General features: G+C 42.4%; 1 protein-coding gene across 1 annotated transcript; it reads right to left on the bottom strand.

Annotated features, from left to right (window-relative positions):
• Window positions 1-103: 103 nt before the first annotated feature.
• Window positions 104-24,083, bottom strand: LOC117367650 (zinc finger protein 260-like). Its single transcript, XM_033960425.1, is given in 8 exon segments — window positions 104-619; window positions 621-2,029; window positions 6,932-7,039; window positions 11,256-11,369; window positions 19,952-20,068; window positions 20,224-20,337; window positions 22,530-22,656; window positions 23,822-24,083. Coding segments are annotated over 8 exon segments (2,148 nt in total). The 5' UTR covers window positions 23,846-24,083; the 3' UTR covers window positions 104-484.
• Between the last annotated feature and the right edge of the window lie 1,274 nt (window positions 24,084-25,357).

Genomic DNA, 25,357 nt, shown 5'->3' with positions numbered 1-25,357 from the left:
CAGCTGATCATTCTCGTCGGTAACGTCACTTCCTCCCCACACATCTAGTTTTTATTTATTTATTTTTTTTTTTAAACTTATTTTTATTGACAGTGAAAAGTACACCACCCAACAGGGTACAGTCTCAAACAGCAGCGATATAAAAGTGGTCCAATACAATTGGTAGAAAACAAATACATACAACTAGCCCCCCAGGCAATCCCCGCCGAGAATTCAAAAAAGAGAACAACAAAGATAAGTAAACTGGGGTCATAATAGGACACAATGATAATGTATTCTTCAGTATCAGTTTTAGTCTCCTATAATATTCTTTACAGGGTTTTTTTTCTCTCAGTGACTCCTGCTTGATCATTTCTCCTTCCTTCACTCCTACATATTTATATATACCTTAATATTCCACTCCTAGATATTTATATACACCTTAATTTTCAAGTTCCTTTATCTCATAGTCATTAGAGAGCTGTTTTCAGTTTCTTAGCTTCCCCTAAGACTTAGGGCCTAAGAAAATCACTTTTGGATTTGTCCACCTTTTTTTCCCAGTGTGGTTTCTTTCATGAGCTCTGAGAGTACTTTTTTGATTGAAGCTTTTGCCACACTCAGAACATTTATATGGTTTTTCCTCCAGTGTGGATTATTTCATGTTTTCTGAGGCTAGCTTTTTCTCTGAAGCTTTTACCACATTCAGAACATGTATATGGTTTTGCTCCAGTGTGAATTCTTTTATGGGTTATGAGCTTATCTTTTCGATTGAAGCTTTTACCACATTCAGAACATTTGTACGGTTCTTCTCCAGTGTGGATTCTTTTATGAGTTATTAGGCTACTGTTTAGAGTGAAGCTTTTACCACATTCAGAACATTTATATGGTTTTTCTCCACTATGGATTATTTTATGGGTTATGAGTTTATCTTTTCGATTGAAGCTTTTACCACATTCAGAACATTTATATGGTTTTTCTCCAGTGTGAATTTTATCATGTTTTCTGAGATTAGCTTTTTCTTTGAAGGTTTTACCACATTCAGAACATTTATATGGTTTTTCTCCAGTGTGGATTCTTTTATGAATTATGAGCTTATCTTTTCGAATGAAGCTTTTACCACATTCAGAACATTTAAATGGTTTTTCTCCAGTGTGGATTCTTTTATGAGTTATGAGCTTATCTTTTCGAGTGAAGCTTTTACCACATTCAGAACATTTATACGGCTTTTCTCCAGTGTGGATTCTTTTATGAGTTATAAGGGTACTGTTTACAGTGAAGCTTTTACCACATTCAAAACATTTATACGGTTTTTCTCCAGTGTGGATTCTTTTATGAGTTATAAGGGTACTGTTTGCAGTGAAGCTTTTACCACATTCAAAACATTTATATGGTTTTTCTTCAGTGTGGATTCTTTCATGTTTTCTGAGGCTAGATTTTTCTTTGAAGCTTCTCCCACGTTTACATTGATATGGTTTTTGTCCAGTGTGGATTCTTTTATGAAGTATGAGGGTACCTTTATGAAGGAAGTTTTTATTACATTCACAACATTGATGCATTTTTTCTCCAGCATGGTTGCTTTCATGAATTCCGAGTTGATCTTTTCGATTGAATCTTTTATTATATTCAGAATATTGGTATGGGTTGCTTTCAGCATGGACTGTTTCATGTATTCTGAATTTAACTTTTTCAGGGAAGCTTTTATCACTTACGGAACATTGTAATGGTTTTGTTTCTTTGAGAATTTTTTGATGAATTGTAAGTTGTCCTGTCAGGTTTGGCTTCCCAGTGAACGTTTCTTCACATATAGTTCTCTGACAATGTTTCTGCCTGCTGCTTCTCTGATTTAAGCAGTTGGTAGAATTTCTTTCTTGTTCAGTACATACATTCGAGCTCTCTCCTTTTGGGGTATTTTCTTTCATGTTTGGTAGACTAATACTTCCCACACTATCAGCTGAAGAATCTGGGCTGTCTCTGAAAGGGCCTTTGTGTTTCCATTCCCTCTTCTGTTGTCCATCACACATTCTCATTCTCTTATTCCCAAATCCATCATCTGTTGGATAAAAATGAAAGTACTTTATGCACATAAATTATATAGCTATCAAGTAAGAAATATAATAATAATAATAATAATAATTTTATTTCCTATATACCGCCAAAGCCATAGTAGTTCAAGGCGGTTTACAACGAAGAAGGGCTGGATAATCATCGAAAATGGTACAATGGTACAATCAGAAAAAATAGGTGGCAGAGAAAAATGGTACAAATAGAGAAAATAGGAACAATCAGTGAACAGTGGTACAATTGGCAAAAAAAATGGTACAATCAACGAAAATAGGTACAATCAGGGCAAAAAAATGGTACAGGGAAGAAGATCAAGACAATCTGCGTATAGGATCAATCCAAGAATGTAGGTATAACAAAGGGGTACAGTGGAAGAGGGCATGTAGGTAAAAAAAACAGGGGGAGCAAACAGCAGGTGAAGATGCGGTTTAAAGGGAAGCAGTTTAACGGGAAAAGGGACACGGTGAGATAGAAGGGGCCAGGGTAGGGTAAAGGGGTCTTAGGGCAAATATCCCCACAAAAGTCTTTAAAGTTATTAGCTGGTAGATAGGTGCAAGTTCTGGACATCTCACCTAGAGAATGATGCGGGGAAAAAAGTTGTCCCCGTGGACTCTGTCCCCATCCCCACGGACTCCTGTCTGATTGCTTCCACACAAGTTTTGAATAGCTATTTTATACTGAAATCATTTTATTAAATTATAAAAAGGACAATGCCACATGATTTTCCATTAAAAGATTAACTTGATCCCAGATTGATAACCAAAAAGCCTGAATACAAGATGGTCTAAAGTTCCAACTTCAATTTTACAATGCCAGCATCTATTAGACTTAGAGCAATCTAATTTTTGTAATCTAGTAGGGGTCCAGAATGCTCTACGCAACAAGAAGAACCATGTTTGCCTAATAGATGCCAACATCGTACCTTTAATTCTCCAAGACCAAATACGTGGCCATTGAGATGCATTAATTTGATGCTTAATCTCAATGCTCCAAATATCTCTTAATCCATTTTTAGGTTTCTTATTCAAATAATTAGATAAAATTTTATACCACTTTGCGGCCTGGTATCCCAGAAAATCTGCCTGGAAACATAAGAATTCTAAGCTATAATGATTATTTAAAGATTTCCATTCGGGGAACCCCACCTGAATAGCCTGCTTCAACTGCAACCACTTATAACTTTGTTTTTTATTTAGACCATATTTATGTTGCAATTGTGAAAAATCAAGCAGTTTACCATTATGAATACCTTCATTTAAGGATCTTATATCTGCTTTAATCCAATCTTTCCAGACAACCTTAAACCCGCCTATTTGTATCTTGTATATTTGTATATGAATTTTATTATTTGTGTATGGTTATGGGAGGGGGGTGGGATATAAAGCTTTTAGATACATATTGTGATGGAATTTTCAAGTGATAATGTATTATGATAGTTTGTATTTTACTGTACACTTGATGTATGTATTAAAATGAATAAAGATTTGGGAAAAAAAAATAATTATAAAAAGGAACATTATGCTGTACAACAAATACAGAAGAAGGATCACAATATCCCCTCTACTATCAGCAAAACTGAATGCTGCATTGAAAATTCATCTTAACAGAATACCTCGGTCACACACACGGAACACAAATGCCAAATACATAATAACTGACCAAAAACGATACACATAAATTAAACCAAAATCCCAAGAAACCACACCTTCCATATAGTACACCAAAGAAATAAAAAGATTCATTTCCTCCTATACCGTGCAAAATATAAAGATCACACATGCCAGGGATGGTGTTAGGCCAAAGAGTACAATTAGGGCAACCGGCCCATGGCTAGAGAAAGCCCTAAGCATGCTGGAAGCTGAAGAGGGCACAGGCTAGTAGTGTGCTTTTGGGTCCCCTCCCAAATTTCTGCCATAGGCCCTACCCATGGCTAACCCCAGCACTGGCAGGATAAACCTTTCAGTTCTCATGTATTCTAATCACAAAAGAGAAAATAAAATGTTTCTACCTTTTGTTGTCTTGTCATTTATTTGTTTTAGAAAAACTCCCATTGTTAACTAGTGGTACTGCTTAGACGCAGGGGTCTCAAAGTCCCTCCATGAGGGCCGCAATCCAGTCGGGTTTTCAGGATTTCCCCAATGAATATGCATTGAAAGCAGTGCATGCACATAGATCTCATGCATATTCATTAGGGAAATCCTGAAAACCCGACTGGATTGCGGCCCTCAAGGAGGGACTTTGAGACCCCTGGCTTAGAGAGCTAGCTGATAGATTTCTATTGCTAATAGTATTAGATGAATTAAAAATTAAAAAAACATGAAAAAAGAGTGTTTCAAACAAAATAAAGGCAAATAAGACCAGTGATAGTTCACATTTGGCAATCTGGGCAGGTTTATTTCTGGACCCAGATAGCTATGAATATTTGAGGTCTTTCAGCTTAAATATACATCAAACCTTATAATACCATATTTGAAGGTTTTTTTCCATCTATGTTCAAGGGATTGTCTTAGACTTTATATATTGAGGATTACTGCATTTTATTTTTCAAGTCATATGGGTCCCAGGCTCCGGTTTCTGCTTTCCTCTGTCTTCCCTCACTCGCCACGGCTTCCTGCTCGTTTGACATTTCGACTTCTCTGTGCTCACCATCCATCTTCCGTCTTTGCGTACCTGTCTTTCCCATCTCTGGGTTCCCTACACCTCTCCGTCCAGCCTCTCCCATGTATTTATCATCCTGCATGACTCATCTCCCTTCTGTGTTCCTCTTCTCTCCCACATCTAGCACTTTCCCTCTGTGTCCATACACCCCCCTCCCATGTCTGCCATTGGCCCGCTCTGTCCATGTACCATTCTCATGCAGCATCTCCCTTCGTGTCTCTGTCCCTATTCTACTCTCCATGCCCATTATTTCCCTCCTATACCTCCCTGTGCCTCTCCTTCTCTCTGCTGTGTTCAGTATTTCATTCCATTACATTACATTAGTGACTTTTAGTCCACCATTACCTTGCGGTTCAAGGCGGATTACATAAGAGGTTATCTGGACATCTCCAGAAGAGTTACAGAGTTGAGCAGGTTACTTTGGGGGATTGAAATGCTTCCTGCGGAGTTAGTTTGTCTTGATGGATTTCTTGAATAGCAGGTTTTTTATTTCTTTTCTGAAAGTTTTATAGTCTGTTGTGATCAGTAGATTGGAGAGTTGGTGGTCAAGCTTCGCTGCCTTGCGTGGACAGTAGGCCATCGTACATATTTTTGCGTTTGACGCCTCTGATTGGGGGGTTCGTGAATGGTGTCTGGGTTCTCCTTTGGCCTGGTTGTGGTAGTTTGGATAAGGGGGTTGTTCAAGTAGGCTGGGTTGTCTCCATTTATGGCTTGAAATAGTAAACAGTAGAACTTGAATAGTATTCTTGCTTGTATTGGGAGCCAGTGTGAGTCGAGGTATGAGGCAGTGATGTGGTCATATTTCTTCAGCAAATAGATCAGTCTCAGAGCTGTGTTTTGTAATGTTTGTAGTTGTTTTATCGTGACTGCATGGCAGGGGAGATAGAGGATATTGCAGTAGTCTAGAAGTCCTTGGACTAGGGATTGGACCAGGAGCTTGAATTGTTTTTTATCAAAGAACTTTCGGATTAGCCTTATGTTTCTCATGACCACGAATGATTTCTGTATTGTTTTGTTGATTTGTGGTTGCATGGTGCAGCATCTGTCTATCATCACTCCCAGAAGTCTTAGGGTGGGTTCAATGGGGTATGTGATTACGTTTATTACTAAGTTTGTTATGATTGGGGTTTTATTTTTTTTCGAGAAGTATAAATTTTGTTTTGTCTGGGTTCAGTTTTAGTTTGTGATCTTTCATCCATGTTGCCACTGTATCTAGTGTTCTGTGTAGAGTGTCTGTCATGGAGGACGTTGGTTGGTCAAAAGGAAGGAGAATGGTGATGTAATTTGTCTAAGCAGGTGCCGAGGGATGCAATGTAGAGACTGAAGAGTGTTGGGGATAATGGCGATCCTTGGAGTACGCCACAGGGGATGGACCATGGTTCAGATTTTTCTTTGTTTGTCTTTACTCTGTAGATCCTGGATTGTAGGAATCCTTGAAACCATGTGTGCACCTTACATGAGATTCCTATTGTTTCTAGTATTAGTAGCAGCCTATTCCTTCATTCGCTTAGTATGCATCTCCTTTTCCCTTATCTTCCCTCCAACAGCCCCTCTTCCACAGGTGCAGCACTTCTCCCCCTTCTCTCCAGCTCCCCCTCCTGCAGGTCCTGTAGCTCTCTCCCTTACCTTCAATTCCAGCCCTCCCCTCCATAGGTCAAGCACCTCTCTCTCCCTTACCTTCAATTCCAGCCCTCTCCTGTACCCTTTTGTCCAGCTTCAACTCCACTGCTGGACCATTTCCTCCATCTACTTTGCCTTACATTGTTCCCTTTCTTCATCGGGGCCAACGGCTCCAGCAAACCCACTCGCTCTCGGGTCCGCCAGCTCAAGACGGCTTTCCCTCCCTCCCTGCTGCTAGCACACACCTTGCAGAGTGAGCAAATCTCTACACAGGCTTGCTCGGCGATGCTTGTGGCCTTCCCTCTGAAGGGCTCCACCCTTATGATTAAAATATTTGTGGGAAGGGTGGGTGAGGAGGGAATAAATTTATGTATTTAAGATAATAATAGAAAGAAATTCAAGTGACGAGTATAAATTTAAATGATGTAATATTGTATACTTGATGTAAGATAAAAAAATGAATAAAGACTTTGAAAAAAAAAATAATAATAACAATCTTTGCGTTTGCTTTGTTATTTCTTAATAAAAATAAAAAAGTTTTTCAAGTTAAAAAAAAAAAAAATACTCCTCAGCATATAGCAAGGATGTTATTACATAGGAATTGTTGACTCACCGCTCTTAGTATCAGTAACCTCCTCTCCTCCCTCCGTTTGGTCACTGACAGGATCTTCTTCCGTTTTAAGGATCTCTGCTATGGGCTCAGCAATATAACTTTGGCTGCCTTTATGAAGAATGGAAAAATAACTTCAGGTTACATAGGAAAACTTAAGGCATAAGAAGAGCAAAATTTGCTTAAAACTGAGTTGATGAGAATATTATCTCCTAGAGAACTTTTTCATTCTTTTTTGACCTCAATGCAATTTGCCACTGTACTCTGTACCTTTTTCCTTTGTTCTTGTTATCTGATTTTTGGAAAATTAATAAATCTTCAAGGTAAAAAAAAAAAAAAAAAATTTTCAGAGACTCATATGCCACCATTGCAAAAACTATGCTCTCTTAATATAGTCGAAGAAGATAAGGATAAGTCAACTATTCATCCCGGAGAATTAGACCTCACTGGGATGCTGGAATCTTCACGGATTGAAATTTCAGCGAGAGCTACTTTGTTAGTGATTTTCGTTTTCCTACAAGATAAAGAAGCTCTTCTCCGTCTCTTTTCTAGAACTGAAAGTATTGAATTCTACAATCACAAAATTGCAATTTTTTCTAATGTTTCAAAGTGGACGCAGCTTAGACGTAAAAAATTTCTGACATTTCGTCAGTCAGTTTTGGCTTTGGGAACAACCTTCCAACTTAGGTTTCCTTGTAAATGCTGTATTACCTATCAAACAAATAAGTATATTTTTTAAGATCCAGAACAATTGCAATTTTTCTTGGAAGGTAAGGCTGCCATTAAGGCTCCCAACCCCTCTATAACTTCAACCACTTAGGCCTTAATGTAATTAACCAAAGAACCCTGTATATTTGAGGCATATGTCAATATGACCGAGTATAGTTTTTCTTTAATTCAACTCCCCTTGATTGTGTATGGTTTCACTCTCCCCTAATGTGGACTATGATCATTGTCCTGGAATTTATGATTTGATAATAATTTCTTGAGTATATTTAGTTGCCTGTATCAAAGTGTTCGTTTTTGATCTTTGATGTGAAAACGAATAAAATAGATTTAAATTTAAAAAAAAACAACTGAGTTGATGGGAATTTTGTGACCTCTGAAAAAGTAAATATCTCGGTGGAAGGATCTTGAGAAGTTCTGAAAATGAACCACGTCCCTATAATACACTGCGTTCTCACTATTTTGCTGGTGTTGGGTTACTAGACACCCCAGTGAATATCAAAATTGTGAATTTAGAGCTATTGACCCAGTGGGGAAAAAGGGGGGTTAGGTTTCTGTGCAACTCTGTTTACTGTGTATTTTTTCTACCTAACACCACAAATTCATCATTTTGTGAACCCTTCTTGCAAAGAACAGCTTGCTTATAATATTCTATATCTATAATAATAAAACGCTAAGCATGCATGCACACTCAACGCCGTGTTGCCTGATCTGTACTTCCATGGCCGGCAGAGTGCGCATGCATGCTTAGCGTTTTATTATTATATTATTATATATTATATATATTATATATTTGCAAGAAGATGGGAGAACATCGCAGGGGAGGAGACATAGGCATCCTGGGACTGTCGGCCAAGTCTCTTCCCTGAAGAAGCCCTTTCTGGAAACGTCAATCGCTCCTCCTAAACTTACTTGCTCCACTTCATCACTGACGCTGAAACCGTGGATTGAAGACAAAGTTTTATTTTATTTTTCTTTCCAGCTTATGATTTATCTTTAATCTTATCTATTGTTTTGCCTTTTGTCTTTGTTTTGTTCTATTTCTATCATTTAAATTTCTCCAGAATTCTACTGTTCAACGGCTCCCCCTTCTGCTTCTATTCCTTTCTCTCCTCTCTTCTACCTTCCAAAGTATTTAGATCAATGCTGTCTTGTTAAAATGTTTATTTTATTTTTATTTTTCCTCTAACTCTACTTTTCACTTCTCTATTACCCTCCAGGTACTTTAGTTAGATTGTGAGCCTTCGGGACAGTAAGGGAATTTTTCAAGTACCTTTCTTATTTCTAATCTTAATGTATATTTTCTGTAAACCGCTTAGAACCTAACGGATGTAGCGGTATATAAGAAATAAATTACATTACATTACATTACATTACCACGCATCTCTCTGTCTCGCAGCGGGCTTGCCGGCTCCGGCCAGACAAAGTTCATTTTTTTGTTCAAAGCCCCCGCCGCGGACACGCCAGAGTAAATCAGGGCAGTAGAAGGCCCCGAAGCAGCGCGTGTACAGTGCTGCACACGCTGCTGGAATTGGCAGGTTTGTCGGGACTGCGGGAAGGGAAGGGGGGGTAGTAAGGGAGCCGGCCAGACCGCGGGAAGAGAAAGGGGAGGTAGGGGAAATGCTGATGCTGCACAGGGAAGCGGTGTGGGGGGAGGGAAATGGAGGGGGAGGGAATACTGCTGTGGCTGCTGCACAGGGAATTGGGGGGAGAGAAATGCTGCTGCATAGAAGGCAGGGAGAGAGACAGATAGATAGATAGAAACAAAGACAGACAGCGGGAGGAAGGGAAACAGAAAGAAAAGAAAAAAGACACAGGGGCAGGGAGAGACACAGAAAGACAGACAGACAAAGGGGGCCAGGGAGAGAGACAGACAGAAAGAAAGACAGCGGGAGGGAAAGAGAGAGACAGAAATAAAGACATATATTCTAGCACCCGTTATTGTAACGGGCTAAAATACTAGTTTTATATAAATGTATTTTATACCCTGCTTTTTTTGTAAAAACAATCTTTGGATCCAAGAGTAATCAGGCACAGCTCTGTGACTATCTTCATCCTCATGAAAACACACTGTACATGACCATGAATAAGCGAAAATGTCAGTGAATAAGCGAGAATGGGTCATACTTTATTTTGCGTGAATAAGCAAATCCGTGAATACAGAACACATGGATAATGAGGACATACTGTACTAAGGTAATGAAAACTGCTGTGTCTATGGCCTTTGTTATAGGATTCCCACCTCTCTTCACTCGAGTGCAGGGGTAGGCAATTCCGGTCCTCGAGAGACGGAGCCAGGTCAGGTTTTCAGGATCTCCACCATGAATATGTATGAGATGGATTTGCACGCACTACCTCCTTGAGATGCATAAGAACATAAAAAATGCCTTCACCGAATCAGACCCTTGGTCCATCTAGTCCGGCGACCCGCACACGCGGAGGCTTAACTAGGTGCTTCCTGATGAGACCTTGCTTACCTGTATCCCTCAATGTGATTTGCAAGGAGGTGTGCATCCAACTTGCCCTTGAATCCCATAATGGAGGTCTCCGTCACAACCTCCTCCAAGCGTCCACCACTCGCCGTGTGAAACAGAACTTCCTGACATTTGTCTTGGGCCTGTCGCCTCTCAATTTCAGTCCGTGACCTCTCGTCCGAGTCACATTTGACAACGTGACTAACGATGCTTCTTGCTGGATTTTGTCAAATCCTTTTAGTATTTTAAATGTTTCTATCATATCCCCATATCATCTCTTCTCAAGGGTGAACAAGCTCAGTTTTCTGAGGCGTTCTTTGTAGCTCAAATTTCCCATACCTTTTACTATTTATTGTGGATATCCTGAAAACCTGACCTGGCTCCGACTCTCGAGGACCGGAATTGCCTACCCCTGCCCTAGTGCTATCAATGTGGCTCTTCCTCTTTCCCTTCCCCCTGCTACTGCCAGTGAATAGATTACCCACCTAATCTTCCTTTATTTTATTTGTATTTTCAAACAATTCATCAAAGAAAACTTTAAATAAAGATGAGCCATTACAATAAATTAAAGGTAAACTAGATTTAGAAAACAAATAATTTATCTAGATCACTAATAGGCAAGAATTTCATAACACCTAAGAAAGGAGGACTTCAACAACAACAACAAAAAGCCTCCCTCCCATCTTCTAGTGCTATGTGTAGTCCTTCCCTTCTGGAATCCCTAGTTTGACCATCTTTCCTCATTCTTCCTGTGTCTTTTCTCCACCCTCTTACAGTAAGACCATCCTGCCTGCCTCTTTCCAACTGGCATCACAGAGAACAAAGCCCATAAGCTGCTGGGTAGGTGGGAAGAAGGTTTAGTATCTTGGAGCAGCACAGAGGCGAGAAGTAGTGAGAGATACAAAAACTGATAAAGGATGAGAGACAGTAATTGTTAAAAGAAATTGAAGGGAAGGGCCAGACAGATGGGAAAATGGTGTGGGAGAGTAAGAGAAAGAGAAGGAAAGAAAGGCAACCAAACAAATACATTAGAAGCACAAGAAAGGTTAGAAGCAGATTAGAAGCCATCTTTCTTGTAGGATATGTTTGGATCAGCTCCTATCTAGCTTTAATTCAAGCTACATCACCTGTTTGATGCAGTTCCTCACATGGGCCTGTGGTGGTCAGATTTCCTCTTTCCTCAGATCCCTGAGGCTCAGTCCCAAATCGGAATAAAATGTCAGGCTTGACATTGTGGGAGCCTATTAGAGGACAAAGACAGTAAAATATGGTGGTGGTTGTTGTTTTTTTTTGAGTTCAATAAATTTTTATTGATTTTAATACAAATAACAATAAAAAAGGAAAATATGGTTGTTGTTTTTAAGTTACTAAAGTGCCTATAAGTACTCTGAATTATGATCTTTTCATAGGCACTGCCACTAGTACAGAGAAAAAAACAAAAGAGGGGGTGCTGCTGTACTGATCATCATCAGAAATGTATTCTAACAATACCCTAACAATTTTGAGCTGTCAACATGTCTGTTGTGGATTCTGCTACTGCATAAATCTAATTAAAATCTCTGTTATCAGGAGTTTTTTTGATACAGACTGTTCTTCATCTAGTTGCTAAGATCAATATTCAGTGACACTAATTGGTTATTGTCGCTAACTACGGTAGTCATTTCCTAACCAGTTAAATTAGGGGTGGGCTGGGGACACGGTGTGGGCAGAGCACCTACTTAGCTTGTTAAGCAGCTAAGTAACAGAAAGGCTGTCCTACCTAATGAACCAAATTTAACTGGGCACTGGTCTGAATATCCGGGGTCAGTTCAGCCTATGGCTTTGAGCAGCTCAGATGGCGTTTACTGCTGCAGCTAAATATCAGGCAGAAGGAATTTTTAGAAAATGGAGGGGGCAGGAACAATGGCACTAAATGCCCTCCTCCCAAAATAAGAGAAGGAGCTCTTATTGGTGGAATGAGGCATTATGACATCACAATCTCAGCTCCCAAAGACTGAAACTCTTCCACACTACTACTATGAATTATTTCTATAGCACTACCAGACGCATGCAGCACCGTACAGAGTTACACCGAAGACAGTCCCTGCTCGAAAGAACTTACAATCTAAACCAGGGGTAGGGAACTCCGGTCCTCGAGAGCCGTATTCCAGTGGGGTTTTCAGGATTTCCCCAATGAATATGCATTGAAAGCAGTGCATGCAAATAGATCTCATGCATATTCATTGGGGAAATCCTGAAAACCCGACTGGAATACAGCTCTCGAGGACCGGAGTTCCCTACCCCTGATCTAAACAGATAAGACAGACAAACAGGATGTCATGGACACAGTTAAGGGGAACGGTTAATCTGCTGGCTGGGTTGGTGGACAGTGGGGAATAGGGTTATGAATTGAAGGCTATATCAAAAAGGTGGGCTTTCAAGTGTAGACACAGGCACAGGTTCCTCTGTTCCCAGGCCCCATCTTCTGGGAATGGAGAAGTATTTTATTTCATTTATTCCATGGATGATATCATCTTTTTTTTTTTTCCCCACTGTGTGTATGGGGAGATGAGCTGGAAAAATTGTTGAGTAATTATATGAGTGAAATTACAGGATGGATGGAGAAACAGGGTTTAAGATTGAATGTAGACAAGACAGAGATAATGCTTGTGGGGAAACTGGACCATGTTAATTGGCCCAAAACAATAAAGGTATTAGATGAAGTATTATTGGTGAGGGAGTCCATGACAATCCTGGGAGTAAAATTGGGATCTAGGGCTTACTATGAATATGTTTTGCTCAGATACATCTACTGTACCGTGTGAAACCCGTGCTGTCATCACCTGACTTCCATGCTATTGTACAGGCAATGATCTTGTCACAGCTGGACTACTGCAATGTCCTGTACCTGGGAATAACTAAGGCTAGGCATAGGGCATTGCAGGTGGTCCAGAATGTTGCGGCCAGACCAATAACTGGAACATCAAGACATGAGCATGTTACTCCATATCTCCGACAGCTGCATTGGTTGCCAGTTGTGTTCCGAATTCAGTATAAAGCAATCATGTTATGTCATCCATTTCTATATGGTACGATGCCTGAAATTTTTAAGAACATGAGGTCTCGTTATCAACCACAAAGATCCTTACGTTCTGTAGGTGCGGCATTGTTGAAAACAAAGTCCAACCCCAAACATGTAGATACGAATGCCATGACTTTCACGTGTGCAGGAGTCAAGTTATGGAATGGCCTTGTTGGCCAGGTTAGACTATGTGGAGAGAGGAATTCCTTTAGGAAAATGTTGAAGATGCAACTCTTTTTTGATGCATTTTTTTTAAGCAAATGATTTTATGTCAGACAGAATACATATGTTTGGTTCATAGACAACAACGCGGAAGACAAAGGTGCGCGCCGACAACTGAGCGCAAGATGGAAGCGCGCGCCGAAGAAAATTACTGTTTTTAGGGGCTCCGACGGGGTTTTTTTATTGGGGAGCACCCCCAGTTTACTTAATACAAATCGCGCCGGCGTTGTGGGGGGTTTGGGGGGTTGTAACCCCCCATATTTTACTGTAAATTTAACTTTTTCCTTAAAAACAGGGAAAAAGTGAAGTTTTCAGTAAAATGTGGGGGGTTACAACCCCCCAAGCCCCCACAACGCGGCTCGATCTGTATTAAGTAAAGTGGGGGGGGGTTCCCCCACACACACCCCCGTCGGAGCCCTAAAAACAGTAATTTTCTTCAGCGCGCACCTCCGCGCTGCGCTCAATTGTCTGCTCGCGCTTTTGACCTGACACCCATATGTTTTGATGGTATCGATGCACTTTCTAGGCAATTGATTTTATGTTGGACTAAATATGCCTGTTTTATCTTTTTATTTTTGTATGGATTCTTAACATTTTATGTATGCAATCCCTTGTAAACAAACCAAAACTGCAGACTTGTACACGGTGCAGGCAAATTTTATTTTGACAAATAAATCTTAACTAAAAACCTTTTACCAGACAGGGGACCCAACACGGTCCGTGTTTCGGACAACCTTCATCAGGGGTCCATGGTAATAAAGGTAAAAAGAAATATATCACAAAAAGAAGCCATTGTAAACCATTTTGGATAAAAACGGTATAGAAATTTAAAAAATAAATAAATAAATACACACTTTAATGTAAATGCCCTCAAAGTGTGGTACAAAATACAAACTCAATAAAAACATAAATGCGTGATATAAAATAAGAGACAATAAAATAAAAGGTAAAATTACAAAGCCTTCAACCCCTACCTCTTTAGCCAGAAAGCTTCAGATAGCTTGCTCACCACTCTGAAGAGAACATAGGAGGCATTTGCCATATAATCCATGCCAGAAATCAAGAAGGGAAGACCTTGGAGCAAAATAGTATCAGGATCATGGCGAAGTTCGGAGTGACAGGCTCTGGCCACAAAGGAAGCGGCTGCGGCCACTTTCAAACCAGAGGCTATCAAATCAAAGAGCCGTTTGAGGACAAAATCAGTCCTATGATCTTGGGCGTCTTTCAGCACAATCCCTCCCTCACTAGGGAGAGAAGTAGGTTTTGGTGACCTGTGCCATCAAGGAATCTACATTCGGGGATGCAAAACAATGGTTAAATGTGCCTGCCATCGGGTAGAGCTTAGACATAGCCCTAACTACTTGCAAGGGGCTTTCCGGAGACTCCCAGTGATCTGTAAGCATTTTCACAGTGTCTGGATGATCAGGAAAAGACGAAGATGACTTATGAGAGAGCATTCCACAGCTGCTAACTGTCCAATCTCCAATCTCAATTCCTGGAGGGATTTGGAAATCAATCCAATAAGGCAGAGGGTTTGAAAAGTCTCCGCACCATGGGGTCCTCTCCCAGATCCAGATTGTGGAGATCCGCTAGTGCAGCTACATCTCCCACTGTAATGGTGCCTGCCTGCATAAACAGGGGCATGATTAAATCATCTGTATCATCAGTAGGCGTATCGTCCCTTGCCAACTTTGGTACTCTGGACTGTGGACCCATGACCTGGGAATGAGAGACTCTTGATGCCAGGAAGGATGCCAAAGGAGAAGTATTTGGTGCCTTTTCTTGGCTAGGTAAGCCTGGAAAACTATATTAATAAATTCTGGTGGGGAAACCCTTGTCCAGAGGAGCAGCTGCCGCTCTTGGAGGATTTAGTTGAGCAGCTGGTACTCTTGGAGGATTTAGTTGCCTTGGATGCCGCTGTGTTTCATCAGGGCTGTGAATTCGCCATCCCCAGAGGCTTTTTCGACTTGCTCCGGATGTATTGGCTGAAGAACCCCCCTAAAAGGGGTTGAGGGAGCCAGGGTTGATGAAATCTCTCCCTCCAATTGCACCACACATTGAACACAGTTGATCTGCTGCAAACGAGGCTTGAATCCAAAGTATCCTGCCCTGAGGAGTCCATCTTGAATATTTTTCTTTCAAAACTAAGCTTCTAAAGGCACAATATAACTTTAAATTCAAATCAGTAAAATCCAAGATGGCTGCCGCAGGAGTGATTTTCAAAAGAAAATAGCCTGAAAAAACTACAAAAACCCTCAAAATGTGGCAATTTTAAGGAGTGAGAGTAGAGAATGATATGGGGAAAAAAATTTGTCCCCTTACCCACAAGCTCGGTCCCCGTCTCAGCCTTGTACTCACTGTGCCATGATGTGCTAGGTGCTGCAGGAAAGGAAGCTTAAACAGTATCCAAGGAGATTCTCTGCCTCAACAAGCCTGGATTTCTGGTCTTCTGACTGCCCCACTGGCCCGATACCTCGGCCAGAGACCTCCACTATAACATGGACATGCCATGCACACGACCTGGAGGAGGAACACAGTCAGCCCTAATCCCAGTCACACCTCCACGGAACCACATAGCCTATGCTCAAACCCATCAGTGAACAAACCTGAAGTGTGCTACTCCCAAGGGAAGAGTCCCTGAGCCCCAATCTGAAAGTGGAAGCTGTCCAGAAGGAGCACTGCACAGCAGCCAACCTCCTAGAAGCAGACTTAACCCGTAAAGTCTGCTATCTCCCGCAGCCAGAGCTGTCTCCGCAGGGAACCTCTGCAGCACAAAGACGCAAAGCCAAGCACAAAAACTGAATAGAAGGAAAAAAGACTGGAGCCCACTGTCTCGCTTGTAGGAAAGCAACTGGATCCCAGAGGGCAGTCCTGAGGTAAGAGGGGAGGGTCAAAAAATTATGTAAATGAGGCTTCCTACAAGCAGTTTTGAGACATGAGATGCATAACCCACTTGTCCAGGAATAGAGTGGGATTGTACAAGAAAATAGCAGTACTGTTGAAGACAACTTCACAGAAAGCCGGTATAACGTGCACAAAGGGGCTATTGGTACAGCCTAAACAGAACTGATCCCACTGCATCAGGCTTCCAAGAGTGCTGGGCTCCTCTGCTCAGAGCCTCCATGACTATAACCCTAACATTAAACATCACAGCAGACTGGATACCATACAAACCCTACTAATTTTGCTGGCTCTTTAGATTACTAGAAAGCCTGGCAGTAAGAAACAGAGAGGAACTGAGAGTTGCATTAAGTTTGGGACTTGTCGGGACCAAAGAGGTGGACAACAGGTGTTTGAATCGGCTTGGCCGGCTACGCCAACCACAGCTAAAAATAGACCAGAAATTCAATGCCAGTCCCTGGATACGGCCCTAGCATTGAATTACTGGGTTTGCTGCCAACCATGGGAGGTCGCCGGGCTGCATCTCATTGTCTGAGAATTGGCTAGAAACTATGTGCATCATTTAGGCCTGGAGTAAGAGGGCACACTTAGTCACGGGCACCCTGATGCTGACTTAACAGTATTTTGGTGCCAAGATGCATTACAAAATTAATGCTAAGCACATGGCACTGGAGTTCTTAAACTGAGCTGCCAATTAACCAAGAAACTAATATAATAATAATAACTTTATTCTTCTATACCGCCATAATCTTGCGACTTCTAGGCGGTTTACAATCAAGAGAGCTGGACATTCAGCGAGTTACAATGTGCAGATAATCAGAGGAAATACAGAGTGCAGAAACTTTAAGGAAGCAAAATTATAAATATACAATTTGCTGAGCGAGAGTATAAGGTATACAGATTGGAAGAAATTTCCAAGTGGGCCTGTTAGGAGAAGGCCGTGCAATTCAAAAAGTATAGCGAAAATTATGATAATAACAATTTATATATGTCACAGAACCAAGAGTTCTATGCGGACTTAAGAGGGGAGAGAGGAAAAGGGTAAGAGGTCGGGAGGACCGCTATTGAGGAGAGAGGGAAGAGCAGGTCAGTTGTTTAGGTATTTCAGGAACAGGTGTGTTTTTAGGCGCTTCCTAAATTCCTCGCAGGTAGTGGGCGAAAGTAGTTGATCTAGGTCTTTACCCCATAAGGCTGCTTGGTGTGAGATAGAGAATGACACGGTGACAAAATTCATCACCGTTCCCGTCCCCGCGGATAACCGCGGGAAACCATCTTCATGTCATTCTTTAAGGAATGAGGGAAGAATCAGAGTATGAATGGCCACAACCACTGACCCGCAAGCTTTGCTTTGAAGGATACTGGTGTAGAAGGACCAAGGTTGAAATAGACACTACAGAATGACAGTCTCTGGTATCCAGAGCAGATATTGTGATGTCATAATGCCTCATTCCACCAGTGCCTAAGAGCCAATCACATCAGTGATGTCACAATGGCTTCATTATCCTTGGCTCCCATAAGAATCAGAGTATGAATGGCCACAACCACTGACCCTCAAGCTTTGCTTTGAAGAATGCTGAGATTGAGCAGCATCATTCCAGAGCAGATATTGTGATGTCATAATGCCTCATTCCACCAGTGCCTAAGAGCCAATCACATCAGTGATGTCACAATGGCTTCATTATCCTTGGCTCCCATAAGAATCAGAGTATGAATGGCCACAACCACTGACCCGCAAGCTTTGCTTTGAAGAATGTTGGTGTAGAAGGACTGAGGATGAAACAGACACTACAGAATGACAGTCTCTGGTATCCAGAACAGATATTGTGATGTCATAATGCCTCATTCCACCAGTGCCTAAGAGCCAATCACATCAGTGATGTCACAATGGCTTCATTATCCTTGGCTCCCATAAGAATCAGAGTATGAATGGCCACAACCACTGACCCGCAAGCTTTGCTTTGAAGAATGCTGGTGTAGAAGGACCGAGGTTGAAACAGACACTAGAAAATGACATGGGATTATTTCCCGCGGTTATCCACGGGCACGGGAACGGTGATGAATTTTGTCACCGTGTCATTCTCTAGTGTGAGAGAAGGTGATCATGGTGTTTTTTCAGTTTGCAACCTTTAATTGGAGGGGAAACGAAGTTTGAATGTGGTGGAAAAGGAGAAGTTTGTTGGTGGAAAAGGAGAAAAGGTCATTAAATACAATAGAAGCAATAATGTACACATGTGAACATGTGAACACGTATGATATTAAGGTATTTTAACAAGCTAGTCCATGACAGTTCTCATTAACTTTAATGCAGACTTAAGGTAGATTAACAAACAATTTACCCCACCCCCCCTACAAAAGCATAGATTGTTCCGCACTGCTCTGACACTTATAGGCAATTCAGTTCATAGACAACGGCGCAAAAGACAAAGGCGCGTGCCGACAACTGAGCGCAAGACGGAGGTGCGCGCCGAAGAAAATTACTGTTTTTAGGGGCTCCGACGGGGGTTTTTGTTGGGGAACCCCCCCACTTTACTTAATAGACATCGCGCCGGCGTTGTGGGGGGTTTGGGGGGTTGTAACCCTCCACATTCTACTGTAAACTTAACTTTTTCCCTAAAAACAGGGAAAAAGTGAAGTTTTCAGTAAAATGTGGGGGGTTACAACCCCCCAAACCCCCCACAACGTCCCCACAACGCGACGCGATGTCTATTAAGTAAAGTGGGGGGGTTCCCCCCATGCCCCCCCCCCCGTCGGAGCCCTAAAAACAGTAATTTTGAGTGGTGCGCGCCTCCGCGCTGCACTCAATTCTCTGGGCGCGCCTTTGTCCCGGCGCGCTTTTGACCTGACACCAGGCAATTCAGTCCCATTTATATTAAAACGCATTACGGCAAACTGCATTTTATACTGTGATTTGTTCCAATATAAAAACTCCATGGCTAAGTCAAACTTTACCACTCTGGTCAGTCATGTTCCCCTGAAGCTAGGAAAGTCTCTCCACTCCCACCAGCCCATTCAACAATACAGATTTCTTAATCTCATGACATAGGCCGAAAAAGCTCCGCCACAAGATCGAAGCCGCGGGGCTGCGGCCACGTGGCTTGCCCGGTCGAACGAACGGAAGAAATTTTTTTTTTTTTAAGAACAACGAATAAAAACAGCGATTCTGAGAAAAATAACACAAAACCGCGGACAAAAGAAGGCACGAGTGAAAACGCTTCACGCAGAGAGTCGAAGACGGACTTCTCAGCTCCGCGGAAAAGTAAGAACTGAGGAGACGCGCCCTGCGCTGGGTGGGAAGGCACTCGCGCATGCGCGGTGCGGGCGACTCGAAACTTCGAGTTTCTTCAAGCGAGCCTGCTTGTGAGGCGTCCGCATCGGGGCTCCGTTGGATCACGTCACCCACTTGTGAGAATACCTGCCTGCTTGTCCTGGGATAAGATAAAGTTTGTAGGCCTGATCCCACCCCCTGGACACACACCTTCATCAGGTGCCACCTCCATCTCCATAAGTAGCCAACTCTGTCCAAAGTAGGGAAACAGACAGTAGAAGGAGAGGATAACGGCCTTTTACCCACCAGCACTGAACTCCTAAATGATCCCAAATGATCTTAGTAAAGATGTGCAGGATGAATTTTATACTTACTTCTTATAGAAGGCGGAGTAAATTCAGAAATCTCTAATCCAAGATCATCCAGGAAAGGGAGATCTTCCTCTTGTTTAACACTCAGTGAAAAAATAGATGTTACCACTGGAAGGCAAGCTATGAGAAAACAGGTCAAGAAGGTTTCACCAAAGGATCTGATAATATTAAAAATAAGGAAATTAATTTTAAGTCTCCAAATATGTGATGCCAATGACCCCCATCCCCTGAGATCTGAAAATACAGAGCCCTTTAAATTCTAAACGTCTACTTACTCTTGGTGGGATCGGTCAGGTTTTCTTTTTCCTCCCGCTCAAATTGTTGAGTGAAATATTTGTCATCTCCCTTTTTAATCCTGAATATAACATCGGGATTAACAATTGAATAACCTGTCAATAAGAAGTAGGAAAATGGCATTTCAATGATAATTAGAGAATGACACGGTGAAAAAATTGGTCCCCGTCACCGCCCCGTCCCCGTCTCACCATCCTCTGCACCGCCCCGTCACCGTCATTCCCTTCACCGCCCCGTCACCGCCACTGCCACCCCATTCACCGCCCCGTCACCGCCACTGCAACCCCATTCACCACCCCGTCACCGTCACCACTGCATACATAAAAGCCTCAAACGGGTACGATTTTATATACTTTTCTAATATCTCCCCTATGTATCTGCCATTGCCCCCCCCTGTGTCCATATACCATCCCCATGGCATATCCCCTTTTTGTCTCTGTCCCTATGCCCCATGCACATAATTTCCCCTCTTTCTGTTACCTTCCTGTGTCCAGATTTCCCCTATCTTCCTCTTCCATACCAGTGTGTCTCTTCTTTTCAACCCCATCTAGCTTTTTTCCCTCTTTCTTCCCCCCCCCCCCGCTTCTAGCATCTGGCTCACCTGCCTGTCCTTCCCTTTCTTTCCTGCTGTGGGTTTTTCTTTCCGTTTTCATCACCTTGGCCCAGAATCCTTTTCCCTTTCACTCCCTCCTTACAGTCTGAGCCGGGAACACGGGTGATCGCACGGTCCTCGCAGCCCCCACCCGCCTGCCCAATCGATCCTAGTGTTTAGCCAGCTCTCTCCCTTCTCCTCACCTTAATTTGCAGGCTTTCTTTTTCAGCGACCTGCACGCTTTCCCAAAGAGCCGCACACGCGCGGCTGCTCAGTGTTCAATCTTCTGCTCTGCTGCAACTTCCTGTTTCCGGTTGCGTCAGAGCAGAAGATCGAAACTGAGCAGCAGCGGCTCTTTGATAGCGTGCGGGTCGCCGAAAAAGAAAATCTACAAACTAAGGTGAGGAGAAGGGAGAGAGCTGGCTAAACACTAGAATCGATTGGGCAGGCGGGTGTGAGCTGCGGGGACCGCGCGATCCTTCATGCCTCACTGCGGGGACAAGACCCATTCACCGCCCCGCGGGCGGTGAATGGCCTTGTCCCCGTCGCCGCAGCGACTGCTAGTTTTCTTCCCCGTTTTCGGCGGTGACCCGCGGCTAAAATGCGGTGGCCGCGGGTAAACCGCCACCGTGTCATTCTCTAATGATAATCTTCTCTACGGTATGTGGCTACCATCAAAAGGGGGTTACACAAATATGAACATAGACTGGCGATCTTCATATTAGCTCAAATGGCTCTCGCTCACCATTAGTGTTCAGTGAAGCTACCCGACCGGGAGATGCTATTGAGCAGACTTGATTACAAACAATTACTGCGAAGGAAAACGTTGCCTATGAATCATAAAACTTGGGTTATGTATATCTCTTGGAGATCAGGGAAGGGGTAAGACTAGATTGCATCTACGAAGCTCGTGTTATGCTCTCTGAATCATCCTCGGGGGGGGGGAGGGGGGTTCTTTGTAGTGGAGAGGGATGTTATTTGGAAAAGTATCTTTGGCTTTTGTATCTTTGACTTTGTTGAGTGGTTGTTTGTACTTTGAAAATTTTTCTTTTTTTATCATTCTTTATTCATTTTTGACTCTTGCAACAATTGTACAATATTCAATCAGATAATTCGTACAAAATCACTTGACATTCTAACAATTATGGTCAAATGCATATTTAAAAAAAGACCCCTCCCCCACCCATCCCATTCATCGGGAATAAACCCATTAAATCACATAACATACCTCCCCATCCCCACATTTAATATAGTCCTATGTAATAAAAAGGTGTCCAAGGTGTCTAATCATTAGAATATGCAATCAATGGCCCCCAAATACCTTTTGGTGTACTTTGAAAATTTAATAAAGCATTTACACACAAAAAAGGGGGGGTTGCCCATTGCACAGTAGAGTTGAGTGGTGTGCAGCTGCCATGTTATGCTCTTAAGATGAAGTTCTGGTTCTCAGCAAGAAATCTGGGAGGCAAGTCCTCTCTCTGGTCTTCAGTGTCTATTTTTTTGGTATACAAAAGGGAAACAGACTATAGCTGGTCTTGTATGATGCCTGTTTCACTGGCTCCTGTTGGATCTAGGATGACATTACAATCCAGGTTCTAAATCTCAGGGACCAACTGGGCCCTGACACCTGGGAGTTTTCCGCTGCTGATTCCATACTCTGCCTGTGCAGTACATGATAAGAGAAGGCATGCTTACCTCGTGAGATGAGGATGTCATGAACCTCCTTGATGACCTTCTTATAGAGCTCCTTCTGCCATTCTCCCAGAATGCTCCACTCCACTTCCAAGAAATAAGCGGCAACATCCTTGAATGTGATCGATGCCTGGAATAGCAGAGGGGACACAGTCACAGTTTCATTATGATGTTTATGCCATAAACTTTGCTATACCTCTGTCAATGAGATCAACTCTCCAGTATTTTATATAGTATGAAGAGAAGTCTGTTTCCTTAAGTCTGTAATATTTGGAGCAGATTTCCTGGTCCTCAGAAAACATTGGAAATCTCTCATGTTGGGCTGATATAGTAGGTGAAAGAAAGAGAAGGCAGCAGCAGGTGAAGAGGTGAGAGAAAGAAAATTGGTCAGTGTCTGAAGGCAGAAAAGCATTGGGGGTCAGGCCAGAGGAGACTCTTGCTAAAATGCTGTCATCTGTTTAGAAAGGAGTGAAATAATAGAGAAAGGGGTAATTCTTTTTGTCAATTATAATATCAAAGTGGCTGAAAGGCAAAAGGCATGGGGAAAGGAGGAGATGCACTAGGCCATCTAGGAAGAACTGGACAGAGATCTGGCCGAAGACACAAATGAGGCAATAAGGAGAATAAGGAGGGCATGGATGGTGGTGGCGGCCAGAGCGCATACCCCCAACAAGCAGCTCGTGTACCCCTAAGGCAGGGGTAGGGAACTCCGGTCCTCGAGAGCTGTATTCCAGTCGGGTTTTCAGGATTTCCCCAATGAATATGCATGAGATCTATGTGCATGCACTGCTTTCAATGCATATTCATTGGGGAAATCCTGAAAACCCGACTGGAATACGGTTCTCGAGGACCGGAGTTCCCTACCCCTGCCCTAAGGGTATGCATATCACGTGTTGAGAAACACTGCTCTAGGAGACTATAAATTCTTCTGATAGGATAATGCAGACCACCTCCAGCAGGTTAAAGCAGGGGTCCCCAAAGTCCCTCCTTGAGGGCCGAATCCAGTCGGGTTTTCAGGATTTCCTCAATGAATATGCATTGAAAGCAGTGCATGCACATAGATCTCAAACATATTCATTGGGAAAATCCTGAAAACCCGACTGGATTTGGCCCTCAAGGAGGGACTTTGGGGATCCCTGGGTTAAAGTCTTCTACCATCAACCACTGGGCTAATGCTTCACTCCAAATTATATACTGGTAAACAAGGAAAGAAAAGGAAAGGCTGGAAGAATTGCCCAAGGAAGCATTTTCCTTTAAGTGCTGGGGCAGTCTGTGTGCAAGAGAGAAGAATTTACCTGATCAGAACCCAGGGCAGACATTTCCCTGCTCTTTTCCCTCTGAATTCTGCTGCTGGGATGGATTCAGGCTGGGGCTTTCCCTCTTCCTGGAAAGATGAATAAGTCAGGAGCAGCCTGGGCTGATTCCAGGTCTCAGATAAATTCCTCCTCTCTCTCTCTGCAGATCTGGGACTGGGTTTTGCAGGGATTTCCAGTTGCAGCTTTTGCTCCCAGTCTCTTCCTAAATTGCAGCTCTGCAGACCATAGGAAAAGAAGGAGCATGCTCAGAGTTCTTCACCCCGCCCCCTTGGTGAGGTCATTCAGTGAAGCCCACCTCCTTAAGGTGGATTTCTACAGATAGCAGATAAAGGCAGCAGGTCCCACACTGGAAGAACTAACTGATCAGGGAACTGATTTTGCATCTATGGCCTTGTAGTACATGTGACTTGAGTCTATCTGATAATTCTGCATCTCTTAATATGTAATTTTATATTTTTCTCTTTGTATAATATGTTTTGTAAGGAGCTGATTGTGACTGTGCTTTACTGATTGTGGCTTTCTTCCAATAAATATGATTCAAACATATTTTTACCCTAGGACAGGGGTAGGCAATTCCGGTCCTCGAGAGCCGGAGCCAGGTCAGGTTTTCAGGATATCCACCATGAATATGCATGAGATAGATCTGCATCTCAAGGAGGCAGTGCATGCAAATCCATCTCATACATATTCATGGTGGAGATCCTGAAAACCTGACCTGGCTCCGGCTCTCGCGGACCGGAATGGCCTACCCCCCTGTCCTAGGACAAGCAAACAGCATATTCTCACATGTTGAGGTGACATCAACCACGAACAGTGCTACAGTGTACTGTCACTTTAAGATTTTGCGAAGATTTGAGACTGCGAACATCACGCACGCTCGAGTACCTTCCTGTCCAACATCAGCTTGCAGTTCCTCAGTTCTTTGTTTTCTGTGGAGTGAAGAAGTTGTTTTTGGGACTGACCAATTGAGTTGCCTTCCCAGTCAATTGTACTTTTTGTCTTTCGGCTCATTTTTATTTTCTGTTTTTGTAGTTTAACTCTAGTTTTCTATCAAATTTCTAAAAAAAAAACCTATTTCTATAACTTTGTATTTTTTTCCCTCAGTTGGGCCTTCAGACCTTCTCTCTCTGGTCTTTTTCTTTAATTTTTTTTAATAGATATTATTGTATTTTCAGAGTTAACATTAAAACAGTGAAAGTACATAAACAAGCAATATACTGTACATCAATTACATATTTATAAAGACAAATATCTGAAAATGTAGTCAAGCTGTAGACCAGGGGTGTCCAATGTCGGTCCTCGAGGGCCGCAGTCCAGTCGGGTTTTCAAGATTTCCCCAATGAATATTCATGAGATCTATTTGCATGCACTGCTTTCATTGTATGCTAATAGATCTCATGCATATTCATTGGGGAAATCCTGAAAACCCGACTGGATTGCGGCCCTCGAGGACCGACATTGGACACCCCTGCTGTAGACTATACAAAAAAAAAAAAATCTATGGTCTTTTTCTGA

Source organism: Geotrypetes seraphini, chromosome 10 (genome assembly GCF_902459505.1).
Source record: "Geotrypetes seraphini chromosome 10, aGeoSer1.1, whole genome shotgun sequence".
NCBI classification, from domain to species: Eukaryota; Metazoa; Chordata; class Amphibia; order Gymnophiona; family Dermophiidae; genus Geotrypetes; species Geotrypetes seraphini.
The sequence above is the reverse complement of the archived record's forward strand: the minus strand, read 5'-3'. Positions and strand labels throughout refer to the sequence as shown.